The following is a 19,554-nucleotide window of genomic DNA, read 5'->3' on the forward strand; positions in this document are numbered from 1 at the left end:
TACATTAACGTGATGCAGATGGTAATTTTGAAAATTTCTCACCCACTCTCTTCCTTTATACCATCACATAAGCAGATATAGTCAGGTAGCTCAGAGGAAGACACCTAATCCTCTTAGACATTGTTTGCCATTAGATCTGTCTCTCCAGGTCATTGCTAATTGATGCTAATCAATAATTTACTACAGCTTTGTGGACTGAGTGAGACATGGATGATTATTTGTTTATATAACATGTTACGAGTACAGTAGTCTGCAAGTGATGTGTTTGTCTGTATAAATTTTACATTTTAACATTGATGCTGCCAAAAGTTAATTGTTATAATACTGTATGTTGATTTTTACTTTTGGCTTGGATATTATCAGTTGAATGTAGCTCTGAGATGGTGCAAAGACATTCAGGTTAAGTGAACTCTGAATTGCCCATAAGTATGAATGTGTTTGTCTGTCCGTGTGTGTTAGCCTGACTAGGTAGTATCACCCTTTTCGCTCAATGCATGCTGGGATCAGTTCCAGCCCCTTGCGACCCTGAGCAGGATCAGTGGGTATAGAAATTGAATGGATGGATGCTTTGAGGCGTTCTGTCAGCAGTGGGCTGATAGGTTTCCTCATTAAAATTCAGAGTATGGTTTTCTGCTCTCTGCAGGTTTGACTGACATTCAAAGTCTTTACAGCTGTGATGTTTTTCATGTGAGCCTTTTCAAAAGACACTTAAAGAGAAAATTTTAAGCCATTATGACTATGTAAAAGGCTACATTATACATATCAGTCTTAAATCCAGATAAATCTCCAGTGTGCAGATCATGAGCAGTGTACTACCTAAACTTAATATCATAAATGTTCCTGTTTTCCCACATCTATCTTAATTTACTGATGCTCAATAGAAGTTTGTACTTTATATGCATCAAGAGGTCCTTTTAATATGATTAGTTGTACCAGGGATTCACATGTTAAATACTTTTTATTTATTTGTAGTTGATTTGTTAAAGATAACAAGTGAATTATCAATACTCGATAAATTCCATCAGTAAAAGTGTGAGTAATGCAACAATACTTGGCCCGATTTCAGGCTTTCAAGAACATGGATTCATCCTTGTTCAAAGCACATTGATTAAAGCATCTACCACTAATTAAGAGCACAAAATAGTATTTGTTTAGATTGTTGTTAAATTTAAACAGAATGTCAACATAATCAACATATTGTAGCTGTAAGAGTGCGATATCTCTTTCTTCTGGCTGTTTTGAACAACATAATTGCTCTATGGATTTCACTTTGTGCAGCTTTTAATTGTCTAGTATACAGTTACCCATTTTAGTATATTTCATCATAATTACACAGCTTTATCAAAACTACAGCTCTTAGCACACAAGATAAATGGAGCATCATTAGCTTACTTTAAATGTAGCATCCCTCCTGGTCTTATGAATGAAATATAAACCTTATATTTTTTAGGATGGCCTGGAACATTGGCAACAACAATTTAATATTTACTGCACAGCAAGATCAAAGTGATAAAATATAGGACAGTGCTTACTGACCTATTGCTTCTGAACAGGGCAGTTAAATACAGCTAAACCGCTCATCCTTGCATATGGTCAGTCTCCCTCGGTTAAACTTTACAGCTCCATCTGCTGGGCTTTTACATATTTTTTTAAAATGTACTGTAGGTGTAACATCAGCTGACCCAATATAACATTATTGTGATTGTTAAGCTAATCAGTTGTATACATCCCTTAGTTGTACATCATTCATTTATTTTATGCACATTCCAGTTTAAGACATCTAGTACAATGTATTTTGTTGCAAATGGATATTTTCAGTATTTTAACTGAACAGTAAGATCATTTCTTAAAATAAAAGTGTGCCATAAAAAATGAAAAGTAAGTATATAGTATGATTAGTACACACTTTTCCATTTTAGTCTTCTCCCAAACGGTTGAAATAAGAGTCAGCTTCCAACAGCTTTAAAATGTATCTAAACAGCATGTGCAGCAGTCTGCTTGCTACTGTGGGATCCTTGCAATTCTCACTATGCTGTACATCAAGCTGTTAACGGGACAAATATAGCTACAAATATAGGTAAATACTGACTTGCATCCATAGTGTATTCACAGTGCACAAATGCTTTTCTGAAGTTGCCATGTGAATTTCAGTAGTTTGGGAGGAGGCTTGAATGGTCTCACAAACTTCAGTAGTGTGTTGAATAACTATGGGTAAGTTGATATTGTCAAAATATTTATGCGTGAGGGATGTTATCCTTCTCCTAAATGAGTCAACCTGTGCTACAGAAGTTATTTTATATCTCAATTTTATAGTGTCCACATTGATGTAATGCCCAACAGGAAACGTTGTTGTTACAAGATAACCGAAAAGAAAAGTGATCTTCTCAAAGCTGTACATCATCTGACATCTTGCCTGCTTCTTCATCATCTTGTGCTGCTTCTATAGCTTTCTGCATAACAGGACTCCATATTTTTCAGTTGAGAGTATTAAATATGCAGGCTAATGGATAGTAGTCATCCTTACAGACTTGCACACCACTAATGAAAAGAGGAAATGTTCTGAAAAAGCAGAATAAATCAATTTAACATTAATTTAAAGGAAAGCTGGAGAAACAGTTTGAATTAAGGAAAAAAAAAAATCAGGAAGTTAATAATCTATTAAATTTATATATTTCATTCTCTGAGCTCAGAGTTTCAGCTGAACATCTGTTCTGTGGCTTAACATACTGGCAGACTGAGACTTAAGTGTTCTTCTTAATATTAGTCAGTGTATAATGTCACCACATCTCTTGAGAGTGTTATTTTGCTCTTACCAAATGTTGCTTTAACCATCACACATTCTTCTTTTAAGGTAATTTACCCTCTATTGTAAAGGCGCAATTTATTATTCAGCACCGCCTCAATAGTGTTATACCAGTGGTAAACAAATTTAACAGGGTCAAATATCATCTTTGTATTGCTAACCGAACATATTCAGAGTCAGATAACTTTGTCACAATGTGACAGAAATTTGTCTTTGATGTGGCTCAGTCAAGTAAAAACACACATATCTTGCCCGACGACAACAGGCAGACAAAGGATAAAAAACAAATGGTCTATGAAGTAGTAATGCGAGAATATGCAAATGTAGAGTCCTTCACAGTTCATTCATCATGTTAATAGCAGTTGGGTGGTTTTTTTAAAGGCGTTTGTTGTGTCCCTCTGGGAAATTATATCTGAGACCTGATGGAAGGAGATGAAATAAGGGATGTTAGAGTGCGAGCAGTCCTGTGCGATGGCTGTGGCCTGTAGAGTTTTAATAGACCAGACTGAGTTGTGCCAATTATTTTACTCGGTGGCAGATCTTGCCACCATTTTAATCCCTTCTTTGGCTGATGTGAGACACATTCATAGCTATATTCTTCCTGGTTTTATTAAGTAAGTAAATTAATGGAGTAGTTCTTTAAAAGCTCAAAAATGAATTCCAAGTGTTGCTAATTGCACTCATTTATATTTTGTGTGTGTGTGTGTAGTTTTCCATGTTGTATTTTATCTTGCTTATTTTTTTTATATTATCTGTTGCAGGGTGATCAGAGATCTTTTCGTCAGCTGCAATGGGCTCAACCAGGTGACAGAGCTCATCTACCTAGACCAGACCCGCTCTTTGGCTTTAAAGGTGTTTGAGACTCTGATAATAGGCGTTGGACACCAGCAGGTGGACGGGGTGCTTCAGGAGCTGGAGAGTGCTGATGCTGAGGAAAGGGAGGCAGTCTTGGGCCTTGCTGAGGAACTGGGGTCCCGAGGGGCCGGAGAGGGCACGCAGACCCTCAGTAAGTTCTACGAAGGCCTAAAGGAGGCATATCCACGTCATAAGAGCCGGAGCGGGCAGGGGCGTGGACCAGGGCGCAGCCGAGCGGAGACCCACCTCCATGTCATCAACCTCTTCTTGTGTGTTGCCTTCCTCTGTGTCAGCAAAGAGGCTGATTCTGACCGGGACTCAGCCAATGACTCTGAGGACACTTCAGGTTATGACAGTACAGCCAGTGAGCCTCTGGGCGGGCGGCTGCCTTACCTGTCCCCAGACAGTGTAGCTCTGCCCTCCAAGGAGCAGGTGCGCCGGGCTGCTGATGTTTGGTCAGTGTGTCAGTGGATCTACCTAGCCAGCCCCTTGTTCCAGAGGCAGTTCTTCAGGCTAGGAGGACTGGATGTCTGCCTGCGCCTCATGGCCATGGTTATCCAGAAACTTTCATGTAAGACCAAGGATGGGAAAGCAAAGAAGAAAAGGGACGGTAAGGGCAAAGGCAGCCCCGAGTCCACAGTCCCAACCACTTCACTTGGAGTAGAGGAGACAACTCAAGATTCAGCTGAAACCCTCTCCTCTGCACCACCTGAAGGAAAAACCAAAGATCCAGCAAAGAAGCTGGAGGAAGAGTGGCAACTACAAAGTATTCGTCTCCTTGAGGCCTTACTGGCTATTTGTCTACACAGTGCTAACTCAGCCCTGCAGAGGATAGAGACTGAACTTTCTTATCAGGTATGTCGTTTTATATCGTATTGACTAGCCAATCTCTGACCACATCAAACACAAAACAAAGTAATTTACTTTGGCTTTAATCCCTATCTGAAATAATCTGTAATTAAGTTGCCATGTCTCCCCTTGTCTGTAGCTCCAGTCAGTGGAAGAGACCCTGTTTGAAGTGAGAGACCAACTCTCTCGCTCAGGGGTGGTGAACTCTGACCTCGCTGTACCTCTGTTCGACTCTCTCCTGAGAGTGGCCATGGCCGAGGTTTCATCCTGTTCTGATCCCCCTGAGGAGAAGACAGACAGGGTGAGTCCTGCCTTTGGAGAAACTGTGAGTGAAGTTAACAGTATCTTTTTATATTCTCAAGTTATTTGAGCTACTCATTTATCAAGTTCAACAAGTTAATAAGTTCAGGTTATAGACAGTCAGGCGTCAGACACTTGATTCCTTTGCAGCTAGGTGCTATCCAGGTTCACCATAGGCTCTCTTTCAAAATAAAACGATAAATATGTGCAACTTATGTGCCTGTGTAGCATACACTTTGCTGTATCTGAATGTACACGCTGCGTGACTGCTGCTGAGACCTCCATCTGCTCTTTTAGAATTAGTATCTAATTGCAATGAAATAAGGAGAGTGAAGCAGATTGTGTCCAGTCACCCCAACGGTATCTGCCGCTTCTCTGCCTGACAAAATATAAAGAGCAGTGGTGTTTGGTTAGGAGACAAGCATACAATAAAAAGAAAAACCATTTTGTCAGCCAAGCGTTGTCAAGCATCAGGGCTGCTGTGTACAGCCACCTCACGCTATGTTGCTAAGCAGCCGTTATCTCCCTGACGTACAACAAAACAGCAGAAGTAAATAATGAAAGCCCTTGTTTAGAGCAAGCTGTGGATGCAAACATTAGTGAGCTTGTCCTCAGTTTGAAACCCAAACTGGTCATCAATGTTGCTTTTTTTACTGGGAGTTCCTCCAACATAGTCTTAATAAACATGTACAAATGTAGTATTTATACATGTTGATAATTTCTCACAAATATAAATGAATAAATAAAATACAATCAATAAACTAATAAAATAAGATGGATAAGAAAAAAAAATCTTCAGTCACAGCAACTCCTGCCTCCGTAGTTGTGATGCTTTCTCTGTATTAAAGAAGGAGTCAGACTCTCAGGACCATATATGGTAAGATCTAGGCACATAACTGCTTTTATTTGTTCGGGGAAGTTAGATGAACACAGATAATAATAATAAAAAAAAACAATGTAAAAAAGAAGACAATTTTTTTTTTTTTTTCATCAATCTGATCTTTTTGGCTGTCCTCACTAGAATGACTTGCAGGGTGGTAGATGGTAGTGGGTGTCTCCTATCTCGCAGTCCAAGATGTGTTTTGCACAAGTCTTAAAATGCCTGTCTGACTAAGCCTGTTCCAACACAGGAGGGTTTAGCGTTTTATATAATAGATTTACCTATTTCCTAAGAGCTTAGTTCTTTCTGGGTGAGCCCAGCAGAGTGTGATGTTCACTTAACCATTACAAGTATGTGCTATGAAGCTCCAAGATTAGTCTTTTACCACAAAGTTTGTCCACTAAAGGACTGTTCTTTGTAATGTTATGATCACCCGCAATTGAATTTAAAAGCTGCTGATTCTTTTGAAAGGAATAGACATGTGTATTACAGTAAGCCTCTACTTTGAATAACTTAAGAGTTTGACTGTTTACTTGAGTGTGTGTGTGTGTGTGTGTGTGTGTGTGTGTGTGTGTGTGTGTGTGTGTGTGTGTGTGTGTGTGTGTGTGTGTGTGTGATTTCCTATGCGCACATATGATGACTGACTGTACACGTCAAGGAAAAGGGTTGTGTGAGTGCCGCGCAAGTCAGCTGATATTTGTCTTATGACCTAAATCTTGTACTTTTTTTTCCCTTCATCACTTGAAAACATTTTGTTGGCAATTTATTCGCTGCATTAGTGGTAGGACTGCTGCTTGTCATGCTGAGTAAGTATATTTTAACGTAACATTCTTAGTCAAGAAGCTTTTTCTTTTTTTTTTTTTTACAAAAACAGGATAGGGTAAGCTCTTGCAAAATTAGTCTGATCTTTAAAAATTGCTTGAAAGTTACACAGGCGATGATCTCGGTTTGTACAGCATTTGCGTTGTAGTGAAAAGAAACTCATGTATTTTTCTTGTCTCTTCTCTCTTCTCTCTTTCTCTTTCTCTTTCTCTCTTTGTCTCACCCTCTTTCTGTCAGAAGCTCCAGGTGTTGGCGGAGGGGGCGGCCCCAGCAGGCGATCTGTCTGAGGAGGTGGACGAGGTCCAGAGCTGTGGCGTCAAGCCCCCCGGGGAGGAGGAGGGCTACGACGCTGACAGCGAAAGCAACCCTGAGGACATGGCCAAGCAGGAAGAGGGTAGGTCCACACTTAACTACGCACTCGCTCCCATTTACTCCTCCTTAGGATTCCACGACACACCGCTCTAAATAACAGTAGCTCAGACCGGTTTATTATTCGCCCTGTTTGCTTTACTTTGAAGTCTTGTTATATCCTCTGCAGATTTGTTTTTCACCCTTTTTACTGCTCTGGGGTTGTTTATTTTAAGAAAACTGTAACTCACTTTTACTCCATGTACTTTGTCTTCTCCACTATTTGTTTTTGTTTGTGATAAATGTCAACAGACTAATCTTGATGGATTGAGAAGTCATGTATTCGACTCAACCTTTAAACCTGCTTATTTTTAGCCTTGGGAAACCACAAGTCCCAACTACAGAAGTGATCATTCCTCATATTCATTTAGCATTAGTGCATTTCTGTGCATTCACTGGAGGATTTTATGTCAAATAGCATTATGTTCTTTACATAGTTGGCTACTATTGCGAGGTTAATGCAGGTAAAGGCTGCTAATATGCTAATATCATGTAAAATACCACATCCTCCTTTGGTCTGCTCTGGAGGATGTTTGGCAATAACAAGTGGTTGTTTTTTATTGCATAAATATGACATTGCAGAAACAGGCCTGAGCCCTTTTTTTTTTCCTCACAACAGCCTCTTGGGTCAGCTCTGCTTTTCTGCTTTTCCAGTGGCATTATTACATTCTTTTACTTTTTCATCGCCTCAGAATAGAGTCATTGTTGTAGGTTTTACAACTGCAGTCGACCACACTCTGTGGCCTCATGAGCTGGATCTTATGACTTAAAGTTCTCATCAAATGGAGACTTTAACTTCCTGTAAAACTCAGTTTACACTTTAATGCTGACCTCATGCAAGGCTAATAAGTGTAAATGAACTCCAATACATTTTTAAGAACTCTCAACTCCGTATCCCTCATCTCAGATCAAACTCTTTCTCTTCTTAATTGATATCCCTTTGTTTTAAAGTCCTACCCCAGCATCCTGGTTCAATAAGAAATACATCATATCAAGGAAGTAAACATGCTTTAGCAGTAATTGCTGCTAGTGGTTGAATCCTAGACTAGTTTGAAATCCATTCAAAAACTCCCAAAATGTCTTTTTTTGGAATGCTGATTTCACTTTCTCCAATTTGATTCAGTAATAATCCTGAGAATCATTGTTCCATTAAGCAATATTAAAGCTTTAATGTAAGTATGTTTGGTGATATGTTACTTGATTGACAGGTGTCATCTTGTAACAGTCAGGTGTGCCATTTGCTCTTTCGACATCCCCTTGAATGTCCTCTCTTTGCTCGAATTTATTTCTGCCTCCGATAACCTCCCCAATAGCAGCACACAATCAAATCAAGATGTCTTCTCAGAATAATATGCTTGACATCTTACCCATTACGTCCATGTTTTCCTGAAGGCTACATCTCCAAGGCTCTTAACTACATTCACCAGAATTTAACCTCAGGCCAAATACAAACATCTAAATTTACCACAGGGACGGCAGTTTGTATACGCCTTTTAGTTTATATTTATTGAGCGTAAAATGTACTTGGATGTGTGATTGCGGAGGCAAACTGTAGCTGTGCATAGGGAGAGAGAGCCAGCTTCATTAATAAAAGGAGGTCCCAGAAGCCGCGTGAGAGCCTGCTGGGCTGCTCTCCTGTAAATCATGAGGGGACTCCCATGCTGCTCTGAGGCTGAGCAGTGGGCTGAGGCTAATTCATTTTTACGAGCTGCCTCCAAGATGGGAGGTCGGAGCTGAAGGAGGGGATGCCTGTGGATCATGAAGCTGTTTAAACAACACGCCCATGCCAGTGTGTGTGTGTGTGTGTGTGTGTGTGTGTGTTTCTGTGTCATCTCTCCATGTCTGTGTGCAAGTGTATTTACTGTGTCTCTGATCTTGCACTGGTGTCTGTGGTTGTTCTTTAAGGAGTGAAGGTGGAGTCCGCTGTGCTGCGTGAGTTTGCGGCGGTGGCGGACGGGCCCAGGCGTGGCGTGTTGCTGTTCCCGGAGATCTGCACAATGGAGTTGCAGCTGCTCGCCACTGGCTCCCCAGACCTGGAGGTTCTGAGTCATGTGTTTCACAGCCTGCTTGGTGCAGTCCACGCCAACAGCCGCAACGCTTCCTTACTCTACGACCAGGTCAGACTGACCACTTCTTTCTCTTTGCACTACTCTAATTCTTAACTGCCTCACTTATTTGTCTTACTTTTTTCTCCCCAACTGTGCTCTGAAAAATATGACTGACCCCTTGTTCTGGTCTTCACAGGGAGGAGTCAAAACCATCCTGTCTGGCTTTCACAACATCCTCAGTCAAACAGACCCTTCTTTTAAAGGTTTGTTATTTGTTTATCTGACACTGTAGGATATTTTTTTTATGTGTGACATCTGTGGAAAACATTGAGTACACGATTTTTTTTCTTGCTACTGACATTTCAACTGAGTCCTCAGGGTTCAAACACCACATGAACCGTATAAGACCATATGAACAATTTTAATCATTCTAATAATATGAATTAATCTTGAGTGTCAAGAATTAAAATCTTCCAACTCTACGTTTTAGATTTGCATGACTGTAGGATTTGATGTATTTGTTATACACTTGTATCTGATGTTCTTTGAGTTGTTTTTCTGTATAACCAGAGCGAAGCAGCAAGTGATGCTGTTGTGTGTTTTTGCCTGTGGTGTTCTGGTGCATGCCTAACAAAACTGTTTACGTAATCTGCTCTTCATTGGTCTACATTCAGATTGCCAGACTGTGCTAGTGGAGCTGCTGGTTGCCATGGTGAGCCAGCGAATCACAGCGGAGGAACTGGCTCTATTGATTCGCCTCTTCCTGGAGAAGACCCCACCTATTGTAAATAGTAAACCCTATCAGTCACTCAACAATGCTCTGTTAGCTTACGTTCAGGGTGTTGACACTGATAGCCTATGCTCACAGCATCTCCACAGTACATTTTTCAGTAGGAACAAGTGTTTTTTTGTTATACATCTTCCTGTCACACTCTCTTCTCACGTCTTGGTTATTTAAAATGCATCAACACATAATGCTCCCCCGGGCCCACTTCATTCTATATACAATTAACACCCATGTGTGCACAACAGATGTCATGCTGCAACTTGTTATTACAGGTCTGTGTTTAATTGGAATCGGGCAGCAGACATCATTAATAATCTGTTTCCAAGAAATAGGTTTCTAAAAGGGAAGAGAGAGAGTTTATTTTTAACCATGCGAACATAATGACATGTGACCTGTGCTTCCCGTCTATGAAAATGAGACACAACAGTGGCTGCAGTTGTCACATATGATGTTTTGCTCTATTTGCACTGCTACCAAGGATTTCTATTTGTTTAGAAATTCTATTTGTCTTCAAATGTATGACGTGTCTCTCTCTCTGCATTATCAAGACGCACAGGGTTACAGCAGGTTTGATGTTTAGCTGTTTTAGATGGATCACACTGTTACAGCAATTAAACTGCTTAGTATTATCTCTACAAATAGATTTTTCTTTATTTTATCCAATGTAGGGTCATAATTGAAAAGTTGTAAATATTCACAGGGAATGTTTTCCCTCTCTTTTCTGTCCTGTTTACTTGTTACCTGCCAGGAGATTTTACTGAACGGCATCCTGCAAATTGTCGAAGCCAACATGAATATAGAACCTCTTCACTTGCTGACATTTCCAATAATCCTCGGGGCTTCAATGCCAGGAGGGGTGTCCCCTGGTTCCAGACAGAACGGTGCTGCCGGAGGGAAAAGTGTTGGTTTGCTCTGGAAGGGCAAACTGTCTCCTGGGCGCAGGGATGGGGATACCGAGTTCAGACCGAGCCACCTCCGTTCCTCTCCTTGGCATATCGCTCCCCTCCACTTGCCCCTGGTAGGGCAGAACTGCTGGCCCCACATGGCCAGCGGCTTCAGTGCCTCTATGTGGCTGAGGGTGGCAGAACAAGAAGAGAAGGACGGGGACACAGACAAAGGTGAGAAATAGATCCTTTTCCCAATGCCTAGTCCATAAACATCAAATGGTTTTGAGATTCTTTCATCACTGTTTTCCAGAAGAGAGAAACCCTCCTACGGCTGAGTCCCACCATGGCTCCTCTCAGGCTGGGACGAGATTAGTAGAGGAGGGTCTCATTCATATTCTATCCATGGGCTCCAAGGCATTGATGTTGCAAGTGTGGGCGGACTTCTCTATGGGATCTCTCACATTCAGGTGAGCGCCGGAACAGACTGCAGTTTCAAAGATGTGTATGCGCAATAGGTTACTACTTTCTAAAGTGTTCATAGTTTATGGATCCTGAAATATTCAAATGCACTGTTCCCTCAGGATTTGTATAGACCCAAACGATGAGATAAAAGCAGGGCTGTTGGCGCAGGCAGAATCTGGTGGGGGGCTTCTCAGGCCGGGCCAATGGCAGCACCTCGGCCTCACTTACACCCAGCAGCCAGAGGGCAAGAAGAACATCCATGGCCGCGTGGTTGTCTGGGTGTGTGGCATCAGGTGAGGAAAATGTGTAATAGCAAGAATAAGAATCTGGCTGTTGGTTTTTAAATCTGGTAAACCAGTTAACATTAACTTAACCTGCTCTCTGTTTCAGGAAATGCGAGGTTTCTTTGGACTACACCTTACCCAGAAAGTCCAGTTTATCATCTGACAGCAACAAGACCTTCTGCATGTTGGGCAACTGTATGTCATCTTCTGAGGAGCTGATGAAGCAGGGTGGACGCTGGAACATGGGCACTGTGCTTCTCTTCAATGGTAGGACCCCCGTCATCATACTTCCACAAGCTCTTTCACACTTAATCCCAGTCGGTCATTCATCGTCTTATTCAACACGCATACGTGCAATCTGTTTTAATACTTTACATAACTATAAACATCTGTTTGACCTCAGTGCTGCTCCCTGGTGGTAAACTCATTACTGCTTTCTGTCTGATAAACAAAATAAACAGTACAGATACGAATGCTTTGTGGTGCAGTCGTATTTTAAAAGCACGTCTAGTCTTCTGGCTGTAAAATCTGTTGCTGGTGTGATGTCTGGCGTGCTGTAGATTCTCAGCATTCTCTCGGGAGGCTTACTGAATACTTCTCTTGTTGCCTCTAATTGGCTGTGAATGGCTTGCATCGAGGCGATCTCGACCTGTGAGTCCAGCTGATGTCTTTAGACAAGGTTTAGCCTCTCCGCTGTCTTTGGAATTCAGCGAGGGTAACAGTTTATTATTGGAAAAGAAGAACTGTCAGATTCAGATTCGCTAGAGTTTCATGAAAACAAGAAATAAAACATCAAGGTGCACCATGGATTTCCTCTTGGAGGAAAGACCTCGCCACTTCTCTGGGAAATGGAGAAAATTATTATCAACATGCTAGAAAACATTTCTCATTAGAACAGTTATTTCAACTCTAAATGTTTGCCTCCATATTTCAGGATCCAGAATAGGATCTGAGGAGGCCCTCTTCCTGTACAGCAGTGGGCCTGACCTTACATCGATCATGCCCTGCAAGTATGGCAAGCCCAGTGGGACATTCTCCAAGTTTGTCACTGAAGAAGGGCTGAATTGTGAGCATGTGAGAGAGCTTCTGATGAAGAGCAAGGATGTGGACACTACAGCTTTGGTTGTAAGTTTTCGTGAGGCATTACGAACACGCACATCACAACACATGCACTTAAATATAAAGTAGACAAATAAATGCGTATCGTCACTATTGTTTGAGCCGGGATCCAAATTCTGTATGTCAGTTGTGTCAAAATTAAGACTCACACTGCTGTTGAACCCTGTGCTTGTACTGTGTGATTCAAGTGCTCTGTTAGCATAGCAAATCCCTCCTATGTCTCATTTATTGTTTCATTTCATGGTGTATGAGTAATGTACTGTTCCAATTAGTTGTCATTAATGATACTGCACGGTAGGAAGTCATTTTTCTACAATGGAAAAAGCTATTACATTTAAGCTGCAGCTATTTCTGTGAGACTGAAAACAGATTTTCTCCCATTAAATGCTAATGGATTTGTTGATAATAGCTCTGTTCATATAAAAGGAAGAATGACTGATATCCTCCTCACATCTTGGTAACTTTTCTTATATTCTAACCGGCTCTAACGCAGATCTAAATCCATGCTGGAAATTGTAGCTCTGGGCAAGCTGGGCTCCTAGCTCAAGTCTAATTGAATGTCATTGTTACTTAAACAAGAAGATCTACTAAATACCTAATAAACTATATTCACTGTGACAGTTCTTCCTGAAAACAATAATTGCGTATTTTGTGTTGCCGCACAGGAAAGCTTGGCAGTCGTGTATGCTCCCAGCAGTCCCAGACTCTATACTATCTACGAGCCTGTAATCAGACTGAAGGGCCAGGCTAAGACAGTGGTTACCCAGCGGCCCTTCAGCTCCAAAGAGGTGCAGAGTGTTTCTCTGGAGCCCAACGCTCTCAGAGCTCTGCTCCCCACTGAAACCCAAGGCCTACAGAGCGTCCTGCACAAGATCGGAGGGACGGGAAATTTTGTCTTCCTCTTTGCGCAGGTAGGATGATCAATACTTTTAATGGAGCATTGGCGTTAGGGGTGATGGTTCACACTCGTCATGATATTTCTGGAATGTTGTTGAATTGAGACCGATGTATTTCACACGTGGAAAGTGGGGGTTATGGATAATGTGTATTATACTCACCTGCACTGTATTGATTGTGTTAGTTTCTGCTTGTCAGACAATTCACAGCAAGTCCAACTGTAGTAAAGAGACATCGTTACTCCTTTGCAACTTTTTTTTAAAGCCAACAATCAGCATAAATTGACAAGAGTTTTTAATTTAAAAATCAAATGTAATAGAAAAGAAATTTCTACACCTAGTTTATACACTGAATATTTCTGAAGGTGCTGCAAAAAAACAGGAAGAAAATGCATTTTCAAGTCCAATGACAAAGCTGTATTTTAAATGAATTATCTCTTTTTTGTGTGTTTGAACTTTGTAATAAACTAAGTTTAGCAGGAACAGTGTGAAATTATGTAATGAAAAGGAAGCAACACATAACTGTTCATATACATACATTAGGTTCAGCTTCTTTGTTCTCTGTCCCTCATCTCGGTGTCTGCGGCGTCCAGACGGTGGAGCTGAGTGACTGTGAGAAGACCCAGGCTCTAGCCCTGCAGGTGCTGCTGTCTCTGTCCAAGTATAACCAGCATCGCATCCACGAAATGGACTGTTACCATGGTTACTCTATGATCCACCAGGTCCTCATCAAGTCCAAATGCATTGTGGGATATCATATGCTAAAAGTGAGTCACACCTTGAACTCTTTGCTGTCCTCTGTTCCCACAACCTCTGCTGATCTGTGCGGTAAAATATATTCACCGGCACTTGTATTTACGATTAATCCGATCCAGCCCGACACACTGGTGCTTCTCTGAGCTGGTGTTGCCGACCCTGCTGTTGCTCGACTCTCTGGATGTGTCTGTAATTGAGCTGTGTGATGGCTGTGCACTGAAATGGACTCTGCCTGACTTGATGAAACGCTGAGCTCCTGCAGAGTCACACTGCACCTCTGACTGCTGTTGTTAAGGCTTCCACATACCGTATTTTATATCACAGAATACGCTGATTAGTTATATGAAGCATTCATGATTCCTATATAAACATGTAACATGCCAATTTTTTAAACTCGAACTTTTCCTATGTATGATGGAGAGGTAATCTCTTTTGTATCACTCTTTTAAACCTGCTAAATTTAACCTGGTGTTGGACTACAGCTGATCCCTTTTCAGGTAGATTAATAATGTAACTTACGTTGTACAAGACTTCGAGCTTCTCTCTTACTATTTCCTCAGTCTACCAGAGACCCAAAGGACTGCAGGATTTATGATCACTGCAGTCAAGCTGGTCATAGATGATAGGCTTTGATCAATACAGACACAGCTGCTCAGAAAGGAAATGGCATTGGTTTTAAGTGAGTGATAAGCACTCCAAAAAATTTCATGGGGAATGTATTGATTTTCCTCCTCTCTGGGGTTCTGCAGTGTAAGGTTGTTTCTAGTGAGATAGTGATTATCAATATGTAGAGGTATGTTTTGGATTAGAGTAGACAGCACTCTGGAGCTTATCATACAAACACTGTAGAATGTATGGCTGTTTTTGATGTGGTGGCCACATTGTGTCTGTCTAGACTCTGCTGGATGGGTGTTGCAGTGGACCCATCCTAATCCTGGGGGATGATGGTCAGTTCCGTTTGGACACTGAGTCCATTGCTGTGGTGCAGGACATCAGGCTGCTCTCAGACGTCCTGTTGGACTGGAAGATCTGGGCCAAGGCGGAGGTAAATATCTGTATCACTACCAATCATATTTCAGTAGTGAAACAAGACATAACAAGACAGGGGACTTAGTAAAGATGGACATGGCAAAACAGAATATAATACATTAAGCTCATAAGAGACTAGCAGTCATGTTCCCAAATAGTGAAATTAACATAAACTAACGTAGAGACAAGAAATACAGTGAAAAAGACATTTTCTTTGTCAAATGAGGTCAAATATTAAGTAAAATTATATGACAATAAACTCTTAGTTAACTTGTCAGCTAATTTGATCCCATACAGTAAAAGTGAGAATGGCATCACTGAATCTGCACATTTCTTTTTTCTCTCAAGGTCTGTTAATTTATTAATATTCCTGATGAAGAGAGGAAAGCCCACAAGATCATCATCTGATGATGACATGTGTTAATGAATTTATACACATAGTTTAATCAGGTTTCATCCAAAAAAAAAAATGTAAAGAGGCAAGTTGGTTAAAAGCGAGATCATGTAACTTCTGAAAGAAGAAAGACCACATTCTTCATCTTATGAATGAAAAGATGAATTCATAAACAGTAAAACAGCGCAGCTCAATAAACTCAAGCGGAGAAGAGTAATTTCACTGACGTCATGACTCTTCTCTACTTGTGCTACTGTCATACTACTTTCAGAATTTCGCATTCTCGTTGGTTTTATTTGTGGTCACGTTGTCGACTGTTGTCAAAAGTTACATAGTCTTACTTTAAACTAATTTTCACACCCTGTTGCAAGATGACATTATAGTGAGATGAATGCTGTTCTTCTAAGTAAACAGAAGTTAAACAACAGTTGGTATTTTTTTATATTAATATATTAATAATATATTATTATTTTTTTATATTATTGTTTTCTTAACCCAGTTTTAAAAATTCAAAATAAACACAGATAAGATCACAGAAAAGAATGAGTCCTGTATGTTTATCGTTTGTGTCTCTAAACCCTACTATCTGAAGCTGTTTATTCCCACATTGCTTCTGATGAAATACCAATTGATGCTTTTCCATTTTCATTCACTGCTCATGTTGTTTCTGTTAGTGTGGAGTGTGGGAAACACTGCTTGCCGCCTTAGAGATCCTCATCAGGGTGCACCACCCTTATCAGGTCTTCAATATCCGTCAGTTCCTCAAGGCTGAAGTAGTGCATCGTTTCCTGCTGACCTGCCAGGTGTTACAGGTATGCCGCTGTCATAAAGCTTAAGTCACAACACCCTTCCTCTCTTCAGAGGTGATTACTGACAGCATTATATTTGTCTTAAGGAGCATCGGGACGAGCATCTGACTGCCATCCCACAGGAAGTCTGTTTGTCGTTCGTCAAAATCATCCAGGAAGTATTAGGGTCTCCTCCAGACATGGACCTGCTCAAACTGATCTACAACTTCCTGCTAGCCGTTCACCCGCCCACCAACACCTACGTCTGCCACACTCCATCCAGCTTCTACTTCTCACTACATATAGGTGAGGAAGCACCGCAGTTGAAAGCAGCACCTCTGTATCAAAGTTCCATTAGTTTAATGCACTGAGTTCTTTTGATGTCTCTGTTTGTCAGATGGGAAGCTGTACCAGGAGAAGGTGCAGTCCATTATGTACCTGCGACACTCCAACAGTGGAGGAAAGTCTGCCAGCAGCTCTGTGCTGTCACTCTCCCCTACCGTCTTCCCCGACGCGCCCCACGAAGGTACAGCTGCTCCAACTATATCACACTGACCTTAAAGCACTCACAGGCATCCAGCATAGTGAAGATAATTAAATACAACGCTCCTGTTTGTTGCTTGGTATGACATTATAAATAGGAAGATTAGCAGTGCTTTTGGGTGTTGAGCCTCTTATCGTGGAACATTTGTTTAGCATGTTCAGTGCTGTATCAGCCCTTTTTCACTCTGTGATGAATTAGTCATCAGAGTTTTATTTTAAGTACTTAATGTAAACACCGCTACCTCTATGAAAAAGCTGAAGCATTAACACAAGGTCATTATATGTTTTTGTGAAACTCCCTCTCATTTTCCTCTGCTTTTTGCTTGAAAAAGATTGAATCTATTGTTTTTAACAGTATTCTATATCACTATATCTTTGTAACGAAACCATTTCATCTTTTATCCAAGCATTTATTGTTCAACTCAGTTTTACATCTACTAGCCTCTTTTGTCATCATAATCTTGCTTTTCAAATTGTATTATTTCTATTTCTTGTAAAGCATTTATAACTTTGGGAAAAGACTATAAAAATAAAATAGATTTGGCTGTGATAAATCTTGACTTGAAATCACAAACAAATCTATTTCATACCATCCACATCATATTCTATCATATCTATTTTACCATCCACATCATACTTATTTCTTGTCTCACTACTATTAAATTAATGATTCTGTCAATCAACAGTTATGACTCTGCACAGCCACAGATCTTTCAATATTCCTGTTGTGCAATGCCCGTAATTACAAATTGTAGTGTTCAGTTATGAAGTCCGATAAATTACAAGTGCTGAATCATGTTGTTGTGTTTTCCAGGCCATCTCCACGCTCCTTCCCCTGAACATGGAGGTGATGATCAGTCGTTACGCCCGCCTAGTCTGGCACCATCTCCTTACTCCTCCCCTCTGCTGACACCTCGCCTCAGACACGGTGGCTCAAATGAAGCAGGTGAAGGTGACGGGGTCTCCCTCACGACTCAGCAGGCTCTGGGCAGCACAGAGACACTCAAGAAGGGCGGAGGTGACGAGCAGCTCCTGAGCAGTTGTGAATCAGCGAAGACGATTTGTGACTCGAGGGAAGTAAGTGAGGGAGGAGCTCCACGCACCCCTTCCATCAGCGTGGAGGAGGAGCGGGACGAGGCAGCGGAGGTGGACAGCCTGGCAGAAGGCAGCGTGGGGGTCGCAGAGTCTGAGGACAGGTTTGACTGGGCCAGTGACGAGGCACCGCGCCGCCCTGACAGCTTGAAAGGCATCCAGTCCTTCCAGAGGAGCCACAGCAACCTGGCCAGTCTGGGCCTGGCCTTCCCAGCTCCAAACGGCTCACTGGCAATCGGGCGCTGGCCCAGTGCAGTTGACCGAGGCTCTATGCCGGAAGACTGGGAGAGCTACACCTACTCTCCTGGCTACGAGAGGGCACACAGCAAGACTGAGTCCAATGACAGGTACGCAGTATTCTTTAACGAGGCTTGTTTGTTGTTTGTATTCAAGAAAATACTCTCAGATTGTTTGAACTGAATGCTCCGTATCAATACTAATCATAATATTAATTCAGCTAGCCCATGCTAAATCTTTGAAAAGGTATAAATAAAAAAAAAGACACCTTGACCACAAGGTTGTTTTGATAAAGAAGGACCTGTGTTTGGATTTGGATAATCCTATTAACGCAGTTGAATATGCTGATAATCCTCAACCAACTTTGAAGATAATTTTCACTACAACGACAGTTTCTTGGTACGTGCAAGCCAGCTGCTGACTTCAAGCTGAAAGGAAATAAAAAGATTTGTTCATTGTAGTCCTGTTTTCTATCACCTTCAATAATGTGGGCTGTCATTACATTAAAAAATGATCTGCTTTCATTGTTCATATATTTCAAGCAGTGCAGAAAATGTTGAGAAAAAAATACTGGCTTCAGTGTTTTTATATTCTGACTGGCTGGGTTAAATTAATGAAAATACATCATTTTAAAAGTGTCTTTAATTTTAAAGTTTTATGTCACTGCTGTGCAAAATATTCACTCCCAGTTATCGCTCCCTCGCTGTGTACAGAATTATTTTTTACAAAAACAGTGTTTTATTTGGTAAATACAAAAACAAATTGCAGGTGCCAAGATATTAAAAATGGCTTTCTCAATTCTAGCAGAACTGATTATGAAAATACCTTGTTTGAATACAATCTCAGCACTGACACTGCCCTACATTACACTAATCTCAATTTATATTGTTAAAACAGTCTGTTTAACCTAAAATTATATCATATACAGTACCATTCAAAAGTTTGGACACACTTCCTCATTCAAGTGAAAGGGAAGGTTTCACCAAACAGAGGAGAATTTGGCCTTATCAGTAAAATATGAGCTGTGTGTCTCAGGTCCAGCACAGAGGACTGCCTGGTGCTCATCTGCTGTGGACTCTATGATCTTCTGAGGGGCGTCCTGCTCCTGCTGCCTGACCTCATGCTTGAGGAGGTGATGGACAAGCTCATCCAGCCGGAGGCCCTCATTGTCCTGGTCAACCACTCGTCACCTCTCATCCAGCAAGGCGTCATGAAGGTTGGTTCAGCATCCTCTTTGATAAGTGTCACATTAAAGCAGGCAGAGTCAAAAAGTCACTTGTGACACAGTTAGATGACACAGTACTCCCCAATTAAG

At 41.2% G+C, this 19,554-nt stretch overlaps 1 protein-coding gene across 12 annotated transcripts in view; it reads left to right on the forward strand.

Moving 5' to 3' along the window:
* lyst (lysosomal trafficking regulator) overlaps nt 1–19,554 on the forward strand; it is a 61,628-nt gene that overhangs the window by 27,873 nt on the left and 14,201 nt on the right. For 7 of the 12 annotated variants that reach the window (XM_044372343.1, XM_044372354.1, XM_044372346.1 and 4 more), the window contains 19 exons: nt 3,565–4,513; nt 4,647–4,832; nt 6,747–6,903; nt 8,823–9,034; nt 9,162–9,228; nt 9,640–9,749; nt 10,501–10,870; nt 10,950–11,106; nt 11,221–11,394; nt 11,492–11,652; nt 12,320–12,510; nt 13,170–13,415; nt 13,994–14,167; nt 15,052–15,201; nt 16,254–16,391; nt 16,475–16,673; nt 16,765–16,893; nt 17,725–18,349; nt 19,275–19,455. In XM_044372343.1, the coding sequence (XP_044228278.1) occupies nt 3,565–4,513; nt 4,647–4,832; nt 6,747–6,903; nt 8,823–9,034; nt 9,162–9,228; nt 9,640–9,749; nt 10,501–10,870; nt 10,950–11,106; nt 11,221–11,394; nt 11,492–11,652; nt 12,320–12,510; nt 13,170–13,415; nt 13,994–14,167; nt 15,052–15,201; nt 16,254–16,391; nt 16,475–16,673; nt 16,765–16,893; nt 17,725–18,349; nt 19,275–19,455 (4,576 nt within the window). The remainder of the gene's footprint in view (nt 1–3,564; nt 4,514–4,646; nt 4,833–6,746; nt 6,904–8,822; nt 9,035–9,161; nt 9,229–9,639; nt 9,750–10,500; nt 10,871–10,949; nt 11,107–11,220; nt 11,395–11,491; nt 11,653–12,319; nt 12,511–13,169; nt 13,416–13,993; nt 14,168–15,051; nt 15,202–16,253; nt 16,392–16,474; nt 16,674–16,764; nt 16,894–17,724; nt 18,350–19,274; nt 19,456–19,554) is intronic. The other 5 variants (XM_044372349.1, XM_044372355.1, XM_044372348.1 and 2 more) reach the window with 4 other exon arrangements.

This window comes from Thunnus albacares, chromosome 14 (assembly GCF_914725855.1).
Source record: "Thunnus albacares chromosome 14, fThuAlb1.1, whole genome shotgun sequence".
NCBI classification, from domain to species: Eukaryota; Metazoa; Chordata; class Actinopteri; order Scombriformes; family Scombridae; genus Thunnus; species Thunnus albacares.